Source organism: Procambarus clarkii, chromosome 7 (assembly GCF_040958095.1).
Source record: "Procambarus clarkii isolate CNS0578487 chromosome 7, FALCON_Pclarkii_2.0, whole genome shotgun sequence".
NCBI lineage: Eukaryota > Metazoa > Arthropoda > Malacostraca > Decapoda > Cambaridae > Procambarus > Procambarus clarkii.
Window position 1 is genome coordinate 6,503,292 of NC_091156.1, and position 24,135 is coordinate 6,527,426.

General features: G+C 41.8%; 1 protein-coding gene across 1 annotated transcript in view; it reads left to right on the forward strand.

Moving 5' to 3' along the window:
• Nucleotides 1-24,135, forward strand: part of LOC123761476 (Sex combs reduced) — a 136,622-nt gene that overhangs the window by 85,200 nt on the left and 27,287 nt on the right. Inside the window, exon 3 of the mRNA XM_069312272.1 lies at nucleotides 22,449-22,780. Coding sequence (XP_069168373.1) covers nucleotides 22,449-22,780 — 332 coding nt within the window. The remainder of the gene's footprint in view (nucleotides 1-22,448; nucleotides 22,781-24,135) is intronic.

The window sequence follows — 24,135 nt, forward strand, 5'->3', positions numbered from 1 at the left end:
GTTTTATTCACTCTAATGCTATTTCACCCTAACCCCTATCACGTGTAAATAACATAACAGGTGATCTAATTCCCTGTTATGTTATCATGACTCGCGTGTACAACATTCCCAGGTCCTTCGTGTCTCACTCTCGTTAATCAAACGGCGTTTACAATGTCGAACATACAAATAAGATTTTGATGATTATTGGAGTATTGTAACAGGGAGCCAAGTTATGACTGGCGATTGTAAAGTAGAGTGGGTTCCTACAGCCCTTCAGCAAGATGAGTATATACTTATATGAGCGTTTAATATCTTTAATATCAATGCAATTTGATGGCATAGTGGACTTGCAGACGTAGCCAAACTTTCAGATTAAGTAGTTAGATGAGAGAGCAATAAACTAATCCAATTACCGTGCACAGAAGCATGTCCGCCGAGGCTGCTTGGAAGAGCTTTCATGCCAGCGATATCTGGCAGTGTTTTCCTTACGTGTCAGGGGGATACAAATGCCTTATTAAGTGACAGATATATCCAGCTTTGCGCCGAGATGATGTGTGCATGTTAAGTGATGATTAAGATCCGGCCTTTAACTCATCAGGAAGATGACCTTTAATATTTCGAGGAGAGAGGGAGGAGGAGTACGAAATCCAGAAGTAGGGCAGGAGAACCAGGAGAAGAGGAAGAGGTAAACTAGGAGAAGAGGAGAATCGAAGTGAAGAGGATGAGGAGAACCAGAAGGACCAAAGAAGAAGGACAGAAGGAAGAAGAAAACCAGAACAGGAGGACAGGAGGAAGAGGAGAGCCAGAAGGACATGATGAGAGTTGAAAATAATCAGGACAAATTTACAAGAATAATAATAAAAAGGACCAGAGGAGACGAACCATAACGACAAAATGAGAAGAACCAAAAGGATAGGAGGAGGAGAACACATTTAAGAGAAGGGAAGAAGAAAAGTTGGAGAACCATTAGGACAAAAAAGGAACAGACTATGATAGAGTAATTAGGGCAGTGGGTGGGATGCTTCAACCATTGCGTCTTCATTATGCACTGACCAGTAGACTGTATTCCCTTGACAAGTTCTGTACATATCACACCCTCGAGTGAACATGTAATTACCGTCTTCGTGATCTGGCAACACTCACTTACGAATGAGAGCAAATGCTTCATCTGTTCTGAATGTCATTCTCACTTTTATATATCATGCGTTGTTGTCAGAGATGGATGTTATGTATTACTCTTCGGACACACGACGATCTGCGAACTTGTATAATTGTTTATCAAAAGTTAAACTCGCAACAGGTGTTTAGAACGAGGCTCAGGGAGTCTTTAGAATATAATTAGCACTTAAGACTTTTAGCATCACTGAATATCACAAAGTATCCCCATTAGAAGTAGTACGTTATTGGTGCAATTCATTTCATATTGACGTGACAATGACATTTATTCATGGTCAAATAAATGGCCATATTCTCATTGTTGGACAGTGTATTCCATGAAACTATTCTGCTTATTTGTCTCCTAGGTTTTGTTTTTGAAAGAGCAGTAGGATGTTAACCTTGCATGAGTGAGTCCATAGAGTTTCATCTCGAGTGAAGAGGATTAAGATAAAGTTGAATTAGATCAAAGGTATCCCATCCCCATCTCTGCTGTCAAAACTATATTGTTCCAAACTCTCAGGTCTGATAGGAAAGAAATTACTGACTCCGACTGACCTGAAAGCACCAGTATAAAAAGCTATAATTTGTTCAGATTTTAAACCTATATTTATGGGTAGCACAAAACGTCCACCAAACTGTGCGACACAGTGGTTGCAAGGATCAGGTTGGGTTACCGTTACCTGTGGCAGGTGGCTACTGGTAATGGATCTCCAAATAATGAACACTCCAGGTGCAAACTCTGTGAGCAGGAACTGCGGCATGATCTCCCACATTACGTCACCGAATGCCTAGTTATTAGACCATTCAGACTCATTGGCATGAGGTATCTGGAGCTTCGCAATTATTTTATTCACTCTCGTGTTCTTGAAGATATCCTCACATTGCACCAAAATTTTGTCAGTGCAGGCTACTGAACATATGGCCCTGTATGACTAACCATCCTGCGAGATGGGGACTTTCAGTATCACTACTACCTTATTCACTCTCGTATTCATGATGATATCCTCACAATGCACCCAGAGTTTGCCAGTGCAGACTGGCAACACATGCTTCTGTAATCTAAGATGGGCTCACCATAGCCCGTGCTGCTTGGGACTTTTTGTTCCAGGTAGCAAATCTTTGACAACAACAACAACTCTGTTATCACATACCTCTGTATGACTAACCATCCTGTGTAATGGGGGATTTTTAGCACCACGTAGCTATCTTTCACACTGTACCCCCTTTCATGCAGTCTAGGGTAACTGCACAAATACAGATGTACCTAAATGTGTTAATAAAAAAAAATATTATAAACATTGGATCAAGTTGGACTAACTGCACCTCTGGCAGATGGCTAGAAGTGACTAATCTCTCGGCCCTGAGCACTTCATGTGCAAACTCTACGAGAAGAAATTGAGAGTTGATCTTGAACTCAGCATTATTGAATGTCCAGTTAATAGACTCAGACCTGCCAGTATGAATGACTTGATATCCTCATGAGCCTTGGAATGACTTGATATCCTTATGAGCCTTGGAATGACTTGATATGCTCATAATGCACCCAGAAATCGCTGGTATAGGCCACTGATGACATGGCCCCTGCAGCAGAACCCGTCCTGTGAGATGGGGATTATTTGATTACGGTATAATGAGCTATTAAGAGCACTGTGACCGGAGATACGTCGCTTGATTAGAAGCTATCACAGCATATCTACTTATATGTAATATTAACCTAAAGGTTCGGAATACCAATTTGCGGAAGTTTTTTTTATTATTTTTGTATTGTTTTTACATCATTCTCGCTGTTTAGAATATAATTCTGACGATAAGTGAGAAAGGATAGGTAACAACGTCGTACCTCTCATATACACATGCATGAGGCAGCGAGACATGTAAGTGACTTTTGAGGGAAAAAAAGGCAAGTTCACTTATTACTGTGTCGTTGATGTTGTTGGAATAGTGCAGGATACGCTACTCCAGCAACACCGGATGTTACCGATGTCGGACCAGATACCAGGCCAGACATCAGACACCAGACCCGACATCAAACCAGATACCGGACCTGACATCAAACCAGATACTAGACCAAATACTAGACAAAATACCTGATCTTCTGTTAACAGGCATTTGGAGGCCCAACATTGGTTTTAATTTACCTCTTCCTCACCCTCCTCTATTGGCTTTCCCGTACCTCCCTACCCTTTTCTCCTTTCCCCTTACCTCCCTACCCTTTTCCCCCCGTTCCTTCTCCACGTGTTTACCTATCCACTCGTTATAATATTCACGTCTTTTCTTGTGCAATGCATATTTATCACGCCTTCAAATATGTTTGTGAGCGTTCTCACTACCGGTTAGAACTTGTAGTGTGTGTGTGTGTGTGTGTGTGTGTGTGTGTGTGTGTGTGTACTCACCTATTTGTACTCACCTATTTGTGCTTGCGGGGGTTGAGCTTTGGCTCTTTGGTCCCGCCTCTCAACTGTCAATCAACTGTCAATGTGTGTGTGTGTGGGGGGGGGGGCGCTTGTGTGTTTGCCTGTGTGCGTGTTGTACACATGTGCCTGTGTGTGTTCGTATGCGTTGCGTGGCGTTTACATGTGCAGATTCGTGCGTGCGTGTACGTTACACCAACATTGTATAAACACATGTCTGAAGCCGGATATGAACCATTTAGATCACATCTGCACTTTACCGGTAACGAAATACATCACACGGACACGGAGAGGAGACATCCCGACCATAGTAATGCCTCGATCTGAACTCATTAGTGCGTCTCCCCTTTTTTTGAGGTCCACTTCCCTATTATAAGTTTCATTTCTATTTTTAAAAAAATAGGAATGCTATGAACAATAACAAAAAGCCAAGCAAAGACATTCATTGACCAAGTGTAGAACATTATATGCATTATAAGATCCTGTATATTAGAACAAGATTGCCTAGACAGATGTGGTTAAGTTAGGTCAAGTTACGTTATGTTTGGGTTTTCAGTTACTTTTCCCTTTGTTTAGAATGCCATGTTGACCAGATGACATACTAGAAGGTGAAGGGACGACGACGTTTTGGTCTGTCCTAGGACCATTCTCAAGTCGATTCTCAAGTCCATTCTCACAATCGACTCGAGAATGGTCCAGGACCGACCTAAACGTCGTCGTCCCTTCACCATCTAGTGTGTGGTCTGGTCAACATTCTTCTGCCACGTTATTGTGACTCATCGCCTGCTTTAGAATGGCATTTTTGGTTAGTACAAAATGCGAATTTATGGAGACCATCAGCACATATTTGTGTATGTGGCCAAATAGTTGTTATAACTGTTATCATTTTATGAGGACGGGCTGCTGTTATGACACGGAGAGGCCCGTCGCTGGCACCTGCCACTACTACGGACACTTCCGGTGTTGTCCACGGCTAATTAATGACTGACAGCTCAGCCTGTGATGGATTGACAGTATATCGTCGTGAATCTGTGAAATCCATCTCCTGCGACTTGATAACTAGAGCCTTAACAACCGACTGCCTTGACAGTCTATCGTCAAACAGTTTGACAGCCTGACAAAACCGCTAATATAATTATTGATCAATGTTGTGTATTGTCTCCCAGTGTATCACCTCATAAACATTTTGGAATTTCACAAACATCTGTGAACTCTATAAACATCTGTATACTAACTAAACATCTGTGCACGCCATAATTATAAACATTCGTTTACGCCATAAACTTCTATGTGCATTCTATAGACATATGAACACTTTATAAACATCTGTGCACTCAATAAACATCAGTGCACTCCACAAATACTAACCTTATGTTTTCATATACCCATCACATATAAAGGAAAGTTAACAATAAACTTTTAACCTCATCAGGAAAAAAAGATAAGGTAAGGTAGACTTACCTTACTACCTTTCGAAGGTAAGGCTTACCTTACCTTACCTTTCGTTGGTTCTGAGGATGAACGTCCTAACGGCCCGGTCTCTAATCAGGCCTCCTGGTTGGTGGTTTGGTCAACCAGGCTGTTAGACGCAGCTCCAACGTTCGAGCAAAACTTATGGAATCTGTTGCTAGTATGGATGGAACGTAAAAAAAAAAAGCTGGATTATTCTACCCCAAAACTTGTTGGCCCAAACTTAGGTTTAATAAACTATTTTTGGACTAAGTTATGCACTTAGATCTAACATATGCAATATTAGGCCGAATAGTACATATATGTAATATACTAGGCGTAGAAAAGCTAGATTTGCTTATTGCTGTCTTTCGTGAGCCCCTCTACTAAATATATCTATAGTTACTACCATCCGTAGTAACTGTAGATATTATCTTTTATGGCAGAAAGTTTGAAAAATGTTCAATCCCAGCATAGCTGTTTAAATTATGTGCCAGCACCAACAGCTAGAAAACCCAGTGTCACCAATTTTGCCTTGTCATTAATCTAACAGTGAAGTGATAGTGTCTTCACGCACATGCGTACATATTAAACGCAACAAACACGTCAAATCAAAGTCTTCAACAGCCATGTCTAAATAGACATATAATACACACTGGCGCATATCACATGACCTATATCGTCTTGCTTCGTGAAACTCCAGTAGACATGTTAAACTGGACCTGCGTTCTCAGAAGCCCATTGTTTTGCTTGTGTCTTCACCTACATCTGTGTATTGGACATCCACCCCAGACACCCGAAAATAAAGAGGATGAAGACGTTTCGGTCTAACACGGATCATTATCATGTTTTGATCCAAGACGGATTGAAACGTCGTAACTTCCATTATTTCCAAATGAGTCAGTAGGGTTGTTGTTGTTGTTAAAGATTCGCTACCTGGAACAAAAAGTTCCAAGTAGCACGGGCTATGGTGAGTCCGTGGTGCCTTTACTGCTATCAGTAGGGTGTCTAATTGCCACCCACGTTATCATGACTTGCTCTCTGCGTAGCTCTGAGTATTGTAGAGCGTTAGCTCCTAGCCCCAGCCTTTCGAACATCCCCCTCCCCCCCCCCCACACACACACATTCTCGCTCTGCAGATCCCAGTCTTCCCAAATGACCGAAATATAAGAAAATTGGCGTGATATCTCTGGGGTTTTACTCTCCTCCTCCACCTTCTCCTGTTGATCCCATCCATTGTGCTGCCCTTAATGTATGCGATTAGATGTTATCGGAATAGTGAAGCTGCAGTTGCTGCCATCGCCACTTTAGTGAAGCTGTTGTTGCTATTGTCATCACTGTAGTGACACTACAGCTGCTGCCATTTCCACTGTAGTGAAGCTGTAGTCGTTGCTTAACAATTTTTGTTTAAATATGTTGAAGAAAATTTAGAATGCTGCAGTTTTACGACAAGGCCAGGATGTTAAACAGGAATAGGAAGGACAGGTACATTGTGACTTCCAAGGCTGTCAGAAGGTATTTGATATAGTTCCACACAAGGGAGTTACACACTAACCTGAGAGTCAAGGAGTAACGGAGAGGGGTACTGAAATGAATTAGAAACATCAGCGGTGGTTACATTTGGAGTGGCATTAGTTATTAGCTAGTTGAGTGCCACAAGGTTCAGCAATTGCTCTACACTATTTCAGGTATATGTAAATTGCCTTGAATTGTCGGACCGTAACACATGATTATAAAATTATGAAGGCCGGTGATGGTCTGAGAAAATGGACCATTCGAGTTTTGCCCTGAAAATGAAAGTGTTCATGAAAATTTCTGATTCTGCCCTGAAAATTTCTTCAAATTTTACGTTAATGAGAATTGGACGGTTATATTAGAGAAAACATATAACAATACGAAATGGGAGGGAGAAGACTCCCTGAAACTACGGAAAAATAGCGTGATATTCAACATAACAATCTTGCCTAGCAACAGGTGACTCACATAAATAGGGTGACATCAACATACGTCAACATGGAAACCACATATAAATCTTTTTGGAACCAATTCAAGGAGCACCTATGAGCATTTGCTCACGACATGACCTATGTCAGGATCATTCTTGGTTTCCCAGGAGTTGAACTCCCCACCTATGAAAACGAGGTCAAACGAGAAAATGTCTTTAGGTATATTATATATATATATATATATATATATATATATATATATATATATATATATATATATATATATATATATATATTTATATTGGGATAGGCAGTGAAATCAGTTAGGTATATTTATCATCGTGGGTTTCCCAGAACATGACCAATAGTCCCACAGACGACTTAATACTAGGCTCGCATCGGGATTGTAAACAAATAATCTGCGAGAAGAGGCCGAGGAAATTATATATATGAGATGATAGTTGAATATAACAAAAAATATTCAGTTTTAAAGGCAGATATGACAATAGGTAATTGGGTAGGATTCATTGCATTTGACAGCCGACAGCTCGTAAAGCCAATCTCAAGGACTAGTGCTGGAGTCAGTTGGTATATTTACATCCGTACAGATACACACACACACACACACACACACACACACACACACACACACACACACACACACACACACACACACACACACACACACACACATGTGTGATGTGGTGGAGGCTGACTCCATACACAGTTTCAAATGTAGATATGATAGAGCCCAATAGGCTCAGGAATCTGTACACCAGTTGATTGACGGTTGAGAGGCGGGACCAAAGAGCCAGAGCTCAACCCCCGCAAGCACAATTAGGTGAGTACAATTAGGTGAGTACACACACACACACACACACACACACACACACACACACACACACACACACACACACACACACACACACACACACACACACACAAACACACTCACACTCAAAAACACACTCACGTAAACAAAACATTTGTTATATCCCCAGGTACTAACAGAGAAAACACTTGCGACACATCACGTAGATTGCAAGATTAATTACATAACAGGTGTCTCCATCGTTAGAGCCAATACTTACACGGTCGGTATAGCAGCCAACACATGCCAACGACCTGGAAGTTAACATCATATGCTCTACACCTGAAAATTAACACATGGCCTGGACTTGAAGCTTATGGTAGAACAGCACATGGCCAGGACCTGGAATTTAACGCATGTGCTGGGTGCTAACTATTGAATAATGAAAATGCATTTGTCGTGTAATCTATGATTATTATTTCTGTAATGCATCGAGTTGTGAGCCTCTTGAGGGACCTGTAAGAGAATAGGGTAGAAATAGTCAAAGTTACTCAAACCTTTTGAAATGTATTTTCAATAATCTTACTTGAACATTTAACTTGATGAAGTTTTGCACTTGGAGGGGATATAAGGTCTACAAGTTCAACATGAAGGCGAACTGATTGAACAGTGCTCATAAGGGATGGAACATCGGCCAGACTACAAAAAGCAAGGCCGTCGTTCTATCGACCAGTTTACGACCAAGTGGAGGGGGGGGGTCTAAGCATCTACCGGAGATATAATTCCTGACAACTGGAACTTCATGATCCGGCAGATTTTGTTATATATTCTACATGCAGAGACAGTATTCGGCCACCCAAGACATGTCATAACATTAAGAAAAGGAAAAAAAATAATTTTCCTATATCATATCCTCATATCCTAACTCATTATGTCATTATATTTCAGTTCCCTATTCTCATATCCCAGCTCCCTATCCTCCTATTCCTTCCAAGCACCACAGCCACAATTGCTTTACGTTTTCTCCTGGTAAGTAACTTCTCTTTCCTTCCTGGAAAAGTGCGAGGCGTCTTATGGATTAATTATAGGACATAATTTTCCTGCTTGTTCACTTCCTAATCATATTCGTAACTTTATCAGTGCATGTCTTCAGGTACCACTGCGTTTGTGTTATTGAGAGTTCAAATGAACTAGGATTTATTGCCAGGAGATAAGAAAATCATGAGTACTGAAAGATTACAGGTTTTTTGGCAGAACTAAAGAAAATATCTGGATCGTTTTCCCCAAATCCACAGTTAATTTGATGGGATCATTATATGCTAATTACCAGTTACTAGGCTGAATATTTTGTTATTGTTAGAGTAGCTGAACTATCTGTTGCGATGATGTGTATTTAACTGCGTACGCCTCTGGTCTAGCCATATCTGGGGTTTGGTAAGGTTTTGACCTGAATAGAATATGGTTACACCTCTTTTGCTGGCTTCAAGTTTATCCCATTTTTAATGTAACTTTAAGGTTTCAATTTGTTTTCCGCATCCATTTGCTTCTAGCTATTGATGCCTGCTCTATTATATCCCATTTTCCGTATCCGAATTTATATAATTACTTTGTCATCTCGTCTATTACTCTTACCATTCACTCCTTGTACCCTATCCTCTCACTCTTCTACTTATGTTACATATCGACTGTCTTCGACTCTTCTCCTTACTTCCCTCACTCAACACTCCGCTTCGTTTCCCCCTTCCACCCTTCCCCTACCATCCTTCTCCTTTACCTCTTCTTTCTCCTCCCCTCCCATGGCCTTACATGCTGTAGCTACGCCTCATGTCCTCTGCTGATCCCCTGACGAAGGAAGAGGCTTCCAAACAGCCGCTCACTTAATTAAATGATAACGGATGAATGACCTCCCCCCTCCCAGACGGTGGACTGTTGCCTTTCCTATGTCGAGGCAACAGGCCCTCATGCTCCCTCCATCCCTTTCACTCCTTCCATTCCATTTCTGGTTTCTGTTGTCATTCGCATTCTGTCCCGGTTTCTTGACATTCCTTCCACTTTGTGAGGGGGGAAAAGGCGTGTGTGTGAAGGAAGGGGAGTGATGGTGGCGGGTGTGGGTGAAGGGAAGGAGATGTGTTTGGAGGGAGGGAGGGAGGGAGGGGGATTGTAAGGAGAAAGCGAGGTATGAGTGGAGAGAGAGGAGCGTGGGTGGAAATAGGGTATGTGGGTGTGGAGGAAGGGGGTAGATTGTGTGGAAAGGGGTATGTAGGTGGGTGGGTGGAGGGAGGACGTGCGTGGGTGGAAGAATGGACTATGACTAGAGGGGAAAGGATGGTGGTGGAAGGAAGCAGAGGGGAGTGGCATGAGGGAAGGAATGTGGATAGAGGGTGGGAATATGGAATGAAAAAAGATTGTGGCATATATAAGTTGATGAGAAGGAATAATTAAGGTGAAAAGAAGGGCAATTTATGTAAATCAAGGCCTATAAATTCGAATGTTCAGAATACGGAAACTACTCTACTTAATCGCATGTAAGTAGAAGTAGTGTGATTAAGTAGAGACGATAACAAATATTAAGAAAGGTTAAAGAAGAGTAAGGTTCAAGGGTACTTGGAACACAGGAGGCGACGATGAAGACCTTTGTACACAGTGTGGACTACCTGGGTTGTACACAGGGCGGTGTGGCTGTGATGTACACAGTGTAGTGTGACTTGTGATGTACACAGTGTCGTGTGACTTGTGATGTACACAGTGTCGTGTGACTTGTGATGTACACAGTGTAGTGTGACTTGTGATGTACACAGTGTAGTGTGACTTGTGATGTACACAGTGTAGTGTGACTTGTGATGTACACAGTGTAGTGTGACTTGTGATGTACACAGTGTAGTGTGACTTGTGATGTACACAGTGTAGTGTGACTTGTGATGTACACAGTGTAGTGTGACTTGTGATGTACACAGTGTCGTGTGACTTGTGATGTACACTGTGTAGTGTGACTTGTGATGTACACAGTGTAGTGTGACTTGTGATGTACACAGTGTAGCGTGGCTTGTGATGTACACAGTGTAGTGTGACTTGTGATGTACACAGTGTAGTGTGACTTGTGATGTACACAGTATAGTGTGACTTGTGATGTACACAGTGTAGTGTGACTTGTGATGTACACAGTGTAGTGTGGCTTGTGATGTACACAGTGTAGTGTGACTTGTGATGTACACAGTGTAGTGTGACTTGTGATGTACACAGTGTAGTGTGGCTTGTGATGTACACAGTGTAGCGTGACTTGTGATGTTCACAGTGTAGCGTGACTTGTGATGTACACAGTGTAGTGTGACTTGTGATGTACACAGTGTAGTGTGACCTGTGATGTACACAGTGTAGTGTGGCTTGTGATGTACACAGTGTAGCGTGACTTGTGATGTTCACAGTGTAGCGTGACTTGTGATGTACACAGTGTAGTGTGACTTGTGATGTACACAGTATAGTGTGACCTGTGATGTACACAGTGTAGTGTGACTTGTGATGTACACAGTGTAGTGTGACCTGTGATGTACAAGACGCTGCAGGCCACCACCATCTGGCACCTCTGTTAGTGTTATCGTCCTCCTCGAGCGTCTCCTTATCTCCCTGACCCTTGAGGTTGTTATCCAGGCAATTATCAGCCATGCATCGCGGTGAGAATTTGTTACAGTCAATTAACTCAGTGAGGGAGGTGGGGCATCCCTACGAGGGAGTTAAACCACCCTTTTCCTGCCTCCTGGCCTGAACTTGAGTAGTGAAGGATGTACGTGTATGAAGGTCTCCTTGGTGTTCATCACCGGAATGCTAATTATGTATATTTGATTGCATTTTATTGAATAAATCACATAATTCCGGTAAGCTGATCAGTTATTTGATATTATATTACCGATGCTTTTTTCAATATTGAAAGCCAAGATAATATTTCCATGCGGGGATAATAGAAAACATAGGAAGCTATTTTTCGGATATTATCTTTCTTGTAAGATTCAGTCAACCCTGTTAACGACAAAGTTCACTGGAAAATAATGTTGTATACAATGGAATTAAACTGTTAATAAACTAGCACTGGGTAAAGAGTGATTCTTTGAGTACCAGTTTGCTCTAAGTCAACAGACAACGGGGCCATCTTATAGGGGAAAATTCTCTCGATTTGATCCTCCGGAACAGAAAAGAGATTGTCAAGAACATTGAAGTGGCAGATATTACGTAATCATCGTATTGAAATTCAAGCATTAATAATACATGTAATGCATCCAAAGTAAAAAAAAAATGAAGGTATGTTCATTAAAAAAAATATTTCAAGAATGAAAACATCGAATGCTAGTAACGAGGGCCGGTAACGTGGCCAGTAATGAGTAGAGCTACAGGCAGAGAGTAGAGAGAAGCGGAGGCAGTAGAGAGAGAAGCAGAGTGCTAAGTCTATATGAAGAGTAGAGGCCCACGGCTCTTCAACCAACCGTAAGAAATATTTCAACAAAACAAAATCGAATGTTCCAATTGAAACTAATCAAATTTCAACACGAAGTGACGAACCAGCAGAGTTGTGATGCGAGTCGAGAAAGAAACCAACTGTACTATGGGACCCTTGTGCAACTACTCAACTGCTTTGACAAAATCACGAAAACAATAAAAGAAAATCAGAATGTCTTTGCACTGTTCACGGACTTTGGGAAAACATTTGATTAATCTGACTTTGGAGTGATATCTTTTGGACCTCATTTTGCAAGCTAAGAAAAAAATAGGGAGATGAAAATTCAATGGTAAGCTGCCTAGGAAGAGAACCTATTTACCAAACAGAATCCAATCCTAGCACAGTTAAAATATCTATGGCTTCCTGTCATTTTATGCAAATGATTCGAAAAGCAACCGGAAAATTGCTTAGGTAGAATACTGAAAAGCCACAGTTATCAGCAGTCATTGAAAAGCAACATAATTTTCTAGTCACAAATTCCAACTACTTAATAATACTTAATAATGCTTCTTAATAATGAAAACGGTATTGGAAATATATTAGGAAAATTTGACTATTTCCATATTGTCAAGAACATCAATCCTGTCAGGCTTATTGAAGCCCCCTTGAGCCATTACGTGGCCAGTAATGTTGTTTACAATGCTGACCTTCCCCAAGATACAACCCATAACAGCCGCCAGACGTCTAGGTATCTATTTGCTTTCAGGTGAACAGATACATCAGTGCTCAAAATATACAAATGAAAATATATTTCACAAATTTTTGGAGGAACTCCAAATATTTTAGTTTTCAGTTGCTACTGTAATATCTAAAACACCGTACTAATAAAATATTAAAGATGAATAAAAGAGTTTTCAAAGAAACATAAAATTATATGCAATTTGCAAGAATTGCATATAATTAAAATATTTATTTGACACACTAGCAAACGTTCCACAGACTTCAGACACAAAGAGATGAATTTCTAAATAATGAAATATATACACCGAGAAATGTAACCTACTTCTCCGAGCACGTAAAGTGAGTTTGCATTAGTCATGAATTATGTTCAGAAATAAATTTAAACTTTTGCTGGTTGGCTAGTTAACTTGGGTGAGCTAAATGATATTGGTCTTAATAATCCTCCGGCTATTACTGAGCTTAGGCGCATCACCAAACGAAGGGCTGAAAAATTTTATGGCTAAACTATGAAGTGATGAGTGGAGACATTAGCATAATTATGGACACCATTTCATATTGTGTAATACTAATTATTTTATAAAAATAATAAATTTATATTAATAATATTGTAAACATCATTAGGAAACAATCTGATTTTTTTGTAAATTTATAATTGTAATAATAGTAGCAATAATTATGAGACAATATTTTTATTGATAAAGAAAATGTTATTGCTAATATTAAGCAAAATAAGATTAAAATTTAAACCAAATGTAATATTTGAGACTAAACACTGAGCGTACCCAGAGGGAGGGAGGGAGGGAGGTGGCTCCATTCTTCTCTCATGCCTTTATCGTATCGAGTTTCGACGTGAAGACAAACAACAGCTTCAAATTATCTTCTGCTTATAACACAAGAGATGAAAACAATCTGTGTTCTAGATAATGCCAAGAGTTTAGTCTGAAATCGAGAGACATGAAACAAAACAGGACAGGACTATGTTCACTGGTAATGCACATACACACACACGTATATTATATATATTATATAATAAAAATGAGTGATTATTTCAGTTAAAACAGCACACCGTATTATTTTGGAGTTTCCATACATTTAATATTGGAATAACTATTCAGCAAAAATTAATGGCGAATAAAATTACGCTGACATAACATACATTTATACTGTGTATGTCTCTATGAAAATATACACATGCACGTACGCACGCACGCACGCACACACACACACACACACACACACACACACACACATTGAAGGCAGTTGTGGCTGGATAGGGAAACCAGGTGTGGCGGGGTAGTGAAGTCAGGTGTGCCTGGGATAGTTAAGACAGGTGTGACTTGGGTCTGGGTAGTGAAATCAGGTGTGGCTGGGGTAGTGAAGACAGGTGTGGCTGGGGGTAGTGAAGTCAGGTGTGTGGGGAGACACCTCGAATGGCTCACTGAATTATTTATTGGGAGTTGTTGAAGCTCTCTCTGCATGTGTGTGTTTCCAATACTTCATATACATGTGAACCCCCATAACACACACACACACACACACACACACACACACACACACACACACACACACACACACACACACACACACACACACACACACACACACACACACACACACACACACACACACACACACACACACACACACACACACACACACACACACACACACACACACACACACACACACACACTCATATTTCTGAGCACGCAGTCAATGCACATGTGTTGGTGCACAGTGTGCGCGCCACCTTTATAATCCTGTTATTGTCGACGTCAATGACTTATCAGGATAGTGAGTGACAGGTGGGGGGGGGGGGGGAGTGCGGGCGCCAGCGGGTAGTAGTAACGACCTGTCGGGTGGAGGAGGGGGGGGGGGGGGAGGGGGTGATTATTGGCCCTCTCACGCCTCTTTCAGTATCTGTCTTTTGAGTCTTTAATAATATGGGGTATTCGAGGGGCCCCTTCCCCCCTATATCTCCTGCAGTTATACAATATACATGTCTTTATCTTATCTCTCTTTCTCTTCAGAAGATAATTGTTACCCATTAGGAGGGAACTATTAGGGGAAAGCGCCAAGTCATTACGACTATATAGCACTGGGAAAGGGTCAGGATATGCATTTGGGATGGGACAAGGGGGAAGGAATGGTGCCCAACCACTTGGAGGGAAGGGGAATTACCCATTAGGAGACATGCAACTTTCCTGAACTTCAATGACTTATAAACACAGGTGTTTTGAATGAATGCAAATGTTGAGAAATGTTTTGAATGACTGCAAGTGTTGAGAAACGTTTTGAATGACTGCAAATGTTAAAAAACGTTTTGAATGACTGCAAATGTTAAAAAACGTTTTGAATGACTGCAAATGTTGAGAAACGTTTTGAATGCAAATGTTGAGAAACGTTTTGAATGACTGCAAACGTTATAGACCAGCCATAACAGTAGTGTACTACGTGGCGTCTAGCTAAGACCCCCAAGCACACACACGACCGTGACGTCACACCGAAAGGGGCGGAGCCACGTCACGCTTGGTGAACTGTGATTGGTCGAGGGCAGCCAGTGCCAACATGTAATTTACAACTGTTAGACATTTTGATGAATCACCCCAATAATGTATTCGGGACTTGACTCTTTTTATTGGCCTCTTACAGGCAAATGATGTCCGCCAAGATCGTGTTCCTTGCTTTCTACATGTTTTTTTCTGCAAATACAACACGATTGTTAAGCTCTTAAACTAAGACCGTATCCGTTCATTTGCTTGCTGGTTCTAGAAGTTCTAGAGGTAGAAGGAAAAGTGACTCAGTATGGCGGAAAAGTACACTAGACATAAACGTTAGCGTTTCTATTTATGTAATATGTACGAGTGTGTACTCACCTATTGGTGCCTGCAGGATCGAGCACTGACTGTTGGATCCCGCCTTTCTAGCCAATCGGTTGTTTACAGCAATGACTCCTGTCCCATTTCTCTATCATATCTAGTTTTAAAGTTATGAATAGAGTTTGCTTCCACAACCTGCTCCTTAAGTGCATTCCATTTTTCCATTACTCTCACGTTAAAAGAAAACTTTCAAACATCTCTGTTACTCATCTGAGTTCCCAGCTTCCACCCATGTCCCCTCGTTCTGTTACTATTCCGTGTGAATACTTACTTTGTGTGTGTGTGTGTGTGTGTGTGTGTGTGTGTGTGTGTGTGTGTGTGTGTGTGTGTGTGTGTGTGTGTTTACTAGTTGTGTTTTTTTGCGGGGGTTGAGCTTTGCTCTTTCGGCCCGCCTCTCAACTGTCAATCAACTGCTTACTAACAACTTTTTTTTTTTCTTTTTTTTTTCCACACCACACACACACACACACACACACACACCAGGAAGCAGCCCGTGACAGCTGACTAACTCCCAGGTACCTATTTACTGCTAGGTAACAGGGGCATTTAGGGTGAAAGAAACTTTGCCCATTTGTTTCTGCCTCGTGCGGGAATCGAACCCGCGCCACAGAATTACGAGTCCTGCGCGCTATCCACCAGGCTACGAGGCCCCTGTGTGTGTGTGTGTGTGTGTGTGTGTGAAGATATAGGTTACCTGTATTTTGAATTACGCGCATTCTAAAATATATGTTTTATCCCTATACATATATAATTAACCATACGCATTTTTTGCTGTATTGCATGTGATTTTAGGCGTGACTAAATAATTTAAGTTAGTGTTGAAAACATTTGATGTATATAAAGCTACACACTGATGTCTTAACAAAACAAAACAAAAATTAACCAATCAAATAACTTCCTCCAACACGACAACAACCACCTCTGTACTCTCCCAATATTTGGATTTCCGGTAAAAATCTTTTCTTCCGTCATCAAAGTTGAAGCAATTTTGAAGTCGCGGGCAAGTTACGTAACACTTAATCTAAGTTTGCGCCAAGTTTGACTACCTTTATCCTACCCTTCTATAGTTCCCAACTGAAAATGGAGGAGACGATGATTGATCATTGGCCTCAGTGAATTACCCTTCACTCCTAACTCTTGGAAACTAGGAAATACATTTGGATAATTTTTTAGTCATTTATATGCGCGATGAAGAAGCTGTTCAAACGCATTATTTTATTTTTATTGTTGGAAAGAGTGGATGGGGGGGGGGGGAGAGGGTTAATTAGTTTCCACGTTCATTATTTTTAAGAAAAATAACGTCAGATAGTGACCTTATGAATATGTATACTCGGAAAAAGATTTTCAGTCTCCTGTTGATGAATGCCAAATAACTGAATGGGCATTGTATCCGTTCTCAAACGCTGTGTATGACAGATGCAAATTTATATATGCTGGTTAGCATTGTATAATAAATTTATGACCTACTTCTAAGATAGAAAATGAACTGCAATGAAAATAACCCAAATATCGTCTATCAGTTACCTTCAAGAACACGAGTGACTGTTATATTGATCACTTCCAGCCTGACGAAACCAATCAACTTGGTAAATGTCAAAACTTACGTATAAACGTTCGAGATTTTTTTTTTTTTTTTTTTTATTAAGTTATGAGGTACATCTGCATTAGTGCAGCTACCCTAGACTATATGAAGTGGAGTACAGTGTGTCAAAAAAAAAAAAAGCTAACTAGGTGATGCTATAAAATCCCCATCACACAGGATGGTTAGTCATACAGAGACATGTGATAGGCGGTCTGCACTGGCAGACTCCGGATGCATTTTGAGGATATCAACAACACAAGATTGAATAAGGTAGCAGTGGTAATACAAGTCCCCATCTCGCAGGATGGTTAATCATACAGGGCCATGTGTTTAATAGCCTGCACTGGCAAATTTTGGGTATACTGTGAGGATATCTTCAAGAATACGAGAGTGAATAAAGTAATTGCAAAGCTCCAGGTACCTCATGCCAACTGGTCTGAAAAGTCTAATAACTGGGCATTCAGTGATGTAGTGCGGGAGATCATGCCGTAGTTCCTGCTCACAGAGTTTGCAACTGGAGTGCTCAGGATCGAGAGTAACTCATGAAACTTAAACACTCTACGGACAACACATTAAATATTTCATTTCTGATTATGAAAATTGCACAGGAGTTTGGGTTACAGGTTATTGTTCTAAAGGCATTTAACTTGGGCTTATTCAGACCAGCCTATATCCGTCCCGTACCTCAGACCATTCCCCCCTAAACAAAAAATGGGAATAGAATTAGGCTACTTGCATTTAAATAATCAGCCTAGTTACTATATATCTTTTTATATATTAGTTAGTTACTATTTTCAACTGGAGCAGTGTCCAGCTTCAAAATAATTTTTAGCAGAAAGTGATTACTTTCCTTCTGAACTCATGGCTATATATATAGCTCAGATAAATTAGTATTAAATAATGCGACTACCTCACCTTGAGGTTACCTAATGGCGCTTCCGGGGCTTAGCATAGTTGCTATTAAATAATAAAGCTAGTTACTATTAAGCGTTCAGAATAGTATTCAATAATAAAGATGGCTTATATATCAACAGCTGCAAATGTGGTTCTTGATAAGAGGTACTTCCATGTGTTATAAAAGCATTTTCTCTTTTCTAGTAAAGGTCACTTCCTTTACTCATTCATTAAGGCTCATTACTTATTCAATTAAAAACCTTCCCCTTATCATTTATTCATTCTCCGCTTGGCCCACACATCCTCATGTCCACATTTCCACTTCAACACACGAGTTTTACGGCCTTGAGTACTACCCTCTACTCATTTCCTTTTTCGTAGCAGGATTGGGTAATGAAATTGAGGGGAATACAGATAGCACATACGGCACGCATAGACACGATAAAGCTCATCAATTATTGGGACCGTTATAGAGCTCTCAAAAAGAATTTTCTGGAATGGAGATGGGAGGGGAATCACATATGTATATTAAAGATATTGAAACGCCAGGTCTTATTACGGGCTCACCATAACCCGTGCTACATGGAAATTTTGTTCCACTAGCTGAATCTAGAACAGCATTAAACACCAGGTTTTAATATTTACACAGTAAAACAATAACATACTGGGGCGAGAGATATGGTAGGAAATGCAGAATAAAAGCATGGCGAATATAGGTAACATAATGACAATAAAGGAACACTGCATCAACTTCAGAGATCATCGGCCATTCGTTTCACTACCAACATAGAAAATATTACCGTAACAAAAGCAGACTTGTTTAATAAACAATTTGGCAGTTTCCTTCAAGAAGTGCCGGAATAACTGGGTTGTATTAGATATGTGAGCCTGCGAGCCGCTCCAAGCCAGTCTGTTGGACCAACAGACTGGCTTAGAGCAAGTCAAGCCTTTAGATTTTCTGGAGGCGAAATTCTTCTCCTATCGCAGCCTAGCCTGGGACTAGCCTTCATGGTGACTGGCAGGCCTGTGAGGCTGTCTCACAACAGCCTCATAGCACCACATTATTCAGTGTACATAAGGTTGTTAATATAAGGAAAACGATAAGAGACAAGCTGAGAAATGTACCTGTAAGTCAATCTCTCAGACACAAGTAGGTAAGCACACACGCCTATCTGCATACGGTTGGGCTTGACATCACGAACTAACAATAACTGGCCGCTATACTGCCATTACTGCTCGCTCTGCTCTTAATTAGCTTGCAACCACCTGTGCAATTACCTGGCGAGCCCCATTTACCTTAAAGGTACAAGGGAGAGCGGGTCGGAATGGCTCTTGATTGACGAAGGAGGCCGGCCACTGTTGTCTCTCTCTTCTGGTGTGGGTGATTGGGTCGAGGGTGCTTGGGAAGAAGCAACCGCTGATTTAATTGTAGAAATTAGTATGATGCTGTTTGGAACACAACGACAGAGGTGGGGTTGATAATCCTCTCTTTTATATACCGATCTTTCGCTTGGCTTATTACTACTCTCTCTCTCTCTCTCACACACACACTCCCTCATTCTCTCTCTCTCCTGTCTCTCTCTCTAATTCTTGAAGCCATCAAGACGGCGGGCGGGATGATTAAGAACCTGGAAATGGAATGTCAGTTCCCGCGTGTCTCCGCTAACCTAATACTTGGTTCATCATCTCCCGAAACTTAACTGACAGATCCTCCGGCAAACTTTCACGCCCATCGTGCTCTTTGTGGTTTCTTTAATCTCTTTTCTAATCATCTTCTCATAATTGTTGGAATTAGGTTATAATGTGTAAACTTCAGTGCTGATATTTTAGTACGACCATATGTGAACGCAGACGCCAATTCAATATTCAGAAACGTGAGTATACAGACTCATCATCCACACAATCATATAAGCACTCACTCATATCATCATACATTTATCGTGTATAAGTGTATGATGTGCGTGCGTGCACAGACACGTACGCACGCACAGACTCTCAATGCACGAAGTTACGCATTTATGTATATGTCTGTGTAAACTAATTGACATGCAGACTTTTAATTGCTTAAAAACAATCCTTCGCATCTTCCTGCTTCTCATGTCACCTTCTTTTTGTCTAAACTCCATTTTCAATCCAGTCTCCAACCAACTACGAACGTTACAACCCTGTCTCTACCATGCCTATCAACCCGATTTCGGAGTCTTGACTCTTGGAACCATATTTTGTTTACCGTATAACGCAAAGTATCCGTAGCACGAGCGTTGAGTGTAATACAAAGAAAATTCTTAGATACCAGAGACACTTAAATCAGATGTGTAACCATTGGCTGAAAGGAGTAGAACATTAATACGAAGGTTATTAAGGTCTTTGAGAGGGCAATTAGGAGCTCAAAATCTAGATTTATGAAGGAAAATAATCTACAGAGCTCTGATTATATTTGGATTTAAAACAGGATGAAAACAGGATGAGGAAGGGAGGTCTTTTGCAATTACTCATCCACCATCTAAAAATCAGGGAAGCATTATAAAAAATGCAACATATAGTATCGATACAAGATATTTGTTAATTCAATAGTGCCTAGTTAACATAGCTCGTATTTTGTCTAGATTTTAACGAGAAAGTGACGTTGAATTGAAGGATGAATAACCCTCTATAAGCCACCACTACCGTCATGAATAAACTTTGTAACAATTATAGAGAGCGCTCCTTCATGCTATGACATCCATCAATACTCTAGTGCCTGGAAGCATAAGCAATTCAGACCATGTGACCTCGCTTCCCTTCTGGAGCCAACCTTGCGGAGGGAGGAAACGAGTCGTGGAATGGAATTTAAAGAATGGACAAGAAGTCAGAGACGGTAAAGTCGAGAATAAAAATCGACCGAAAAGAATGGAGGACTAAAAGAGAGAGGGGAGGGAGAGAGAGAGAGAGAGAGAGAGAGAGAGAGGGGGGGGGGGAGGGGGAGACACAGAAAGGCCAGGGAGGGGGAGAAGGACTTCAGTTTCGGCAACAGCGGCACCCAGGGTAGACTAATTTTCGCTGGGTTTCGGTCGAGGAGAGACGGTGGGCGACACTTCTATTACCCTCCCATCACCCGTCACACAAGCTCTAGTTAATTTCTGGTGGGGGCGGGGAGGGAGGGAGGGAGGCAGCTTTAAGAGAGACTGGAAGGTGTGAGGGTAGAGAGAGAGAGAGAGAGAGAGAGAGAGAGAGAGAGAGAGAGAGAGAGAGAGAGAGAGAGAGAGAGAGAGAGAGAGAGAGAGAGAGAGAGAGAGAGAGAGCAGGAGAAAGAGAATTCGTAAAGTTGTAAGGGAAGGAAGGCGAAACCCAGGTCAAAAACACAATAGTTACATGCCAGGTACTTACAACTTCTAGAAAGAAAAGTATAAAACAAAACAAAAACATGAATAGCAAAAGAGAATTAAAACAAAAAATACATATTTGTACCAACAATTAAGCCACAATGAAACGAAGAACCACATAAAACAAATCCAAAGATAAAACTGTAACGCCACTAGAGAACAACTCACGAAAATAATTATGAATAAGAAAGTTGGTTAAAACAAATATATAATCAGGAAATGGTAATGTAAGTTGAGGTAATAATAGAGACTAAAGGTAAGAGGAGGGGGCCGAGGGGGCAGTGCTGGCCCAGTGTGAAAGTCAGTGTTGTGGTCGATTGGTGTCTGCGAGCTCCGGCTGCCTCAATTTGCAGTAATTACCTCCCACTTTGGTGCTGTTCTCTGCCTGTCCGTCTTGTGTCCACTACTGTCCCCCCCCCCCCCCCACCACCCGTGTCCACTACCAGTACTGCTCCCCCCACCACCACCAGTGTCCACTACTGCTGCCCCCCCCCCCCAACCACCCGAGTCCACTACTGCTGCCCCCCCCCCCCCCCACCACCCGTGTCCACTACCAGTACTGCTGTCCCCCACCACCCGTGTCCACTACCAGTACTGCTGCCCCTCACCATCCGTGTCCACTACCACTACTGCTGCCCCCCCCCCCACCCCCACCACCCGTGTCCACTATCAAACTAGGGAGCAAGAACAGGATCCTCTACCTGAAAATCCCAATTTAACTTGTTACTTGCGTCCAACATGAGGGGAAAATGTTCCCATAAGCTTCCTTTATGAACCACAATAATAAATCGTCCCTTCCTTCAACAGGTACAGTCAACTCTAACGGCGAGACCAAGAGACAGAGGACGTCCTACACCAGGTACCAGACCCTCGAACTCGAGAAGGAGTTCCACTTCAACCGCTACCTGACGCGGCGACGGAGGATAGAGATCGCCCACGCCCTCTGCCTCACCGAGCGGCAGATCAAAATATGGTTCCAGAACCGTAGGATGAAGTGGAAGAAGGAACACAAGATGGCGAGCATGAACGCCGGCATGGGCATGCACCCGCAGGCATACCATCAGATGCACCACCAAATGATGCACCCACACCACCTTCACCCCCACCTCGCCGACTTCGAAACGAAAGGCTACTACTAGGTGAGGCGGCTGTTCCTAGTTGGTTTCCATATTATCTGCAGGTTCCTACAGGTAAATCTTCAGGTCCCTACAGGTAAATCTTCAGGTCCCTACAGGTAAATCTTCAGGTCCCTACAGGTAAATCTTCAGGTCCCTACAGGTAAATCTACAGGTCACTACTCATAATCTACGTGACACTATTGATAATCCATAATTTGCACTTCCACAGGTTATTATTACTCAAAATACTCTTGTAATAATCTCAGTATATGGTAACTAGCGCTCCACATATTTTCGTGGCATTTTAATTTCTTTACTCAATATATTTTTTCATGCGTATCCCTCTACGTCTCGTAACTGTACATAAGAGAAGGGACTACCCTTCCATGATGTCCTCGTGTCGCACAGAATGAAGGCTATGGTTACCTTGCGATGATTTCGAGGCTCAACGTTGCTGGACTGGTCAACCAGGCTATTATACGAGGCTGCTGTCAGCCTGACGTATGAGTCTCAGTGTGGTTGATCAGGTATCTTTTGGAGGTGTTTATCAAGTTCTCTCTTGATCACTGAGAGGGGTCGGCCAGTTATGCCTCTTCTGTGTAGTGGAAGCGTGTTGAACAGTCTCGTGCCTCTGATGTTGATAGAGTTCTCTCTCAGAGTACCTATTGCACCTCTACTTTTCATATCGGTATTCTGCACAGGGAGCCGGTCGGCCGAGCGGACAGCACGCGGGACTTGTGATCCTGTGGTCCTGGGTTCAATCCCAGGCGCCGGCGAGAAACAATGGGCAGAGTTTCTTTCACCCTATGCCCCTGTTACCTAGCAGTAAATAGGTACCTGGGTGTTAGTCAGCTGTCACGGGCTGCTTCCTGGGGGTAGAGGCCTGGTCGAGGACCGGGCCGCGGGGACACTAAAAGCCCCGAAATCATCTCAAGATAACCTCAAGATAGATCCTGCCATGCCTCCTGGTCTCATGTGGTGTTATTTCTGTGTGCAAGTTTGGGACCAGCCCCTCTACTATTTTCCACGTGTAAATTATTATGTATCTCTTCCACCTGCGCTCATGGGAATACAGATTTAGGCTCTTTAGTCGGTCCCAGTAGTTTAGATGTTTTACTGAGTGGATTCTAGCAGTAAAGGATCTCTGCACGCTCTATAGGCCAGCAATTTCTCCAGGAACCCGTTTTGTCCTACCTCTTCTTGTCTTGTTCTTTCTAACCTAAACCTTCACTGCACCAGCCACTTCAACGCCTTACGATGCTCTCAACTTATGTTGAACATTCGCTTTTTTGACAGTCACATTTCCCAGGTATTTATGAGGATCAGAAATTTAAGTTTCAATATAATTAACCTTTGCATCTTAAGCCCTGTGTATC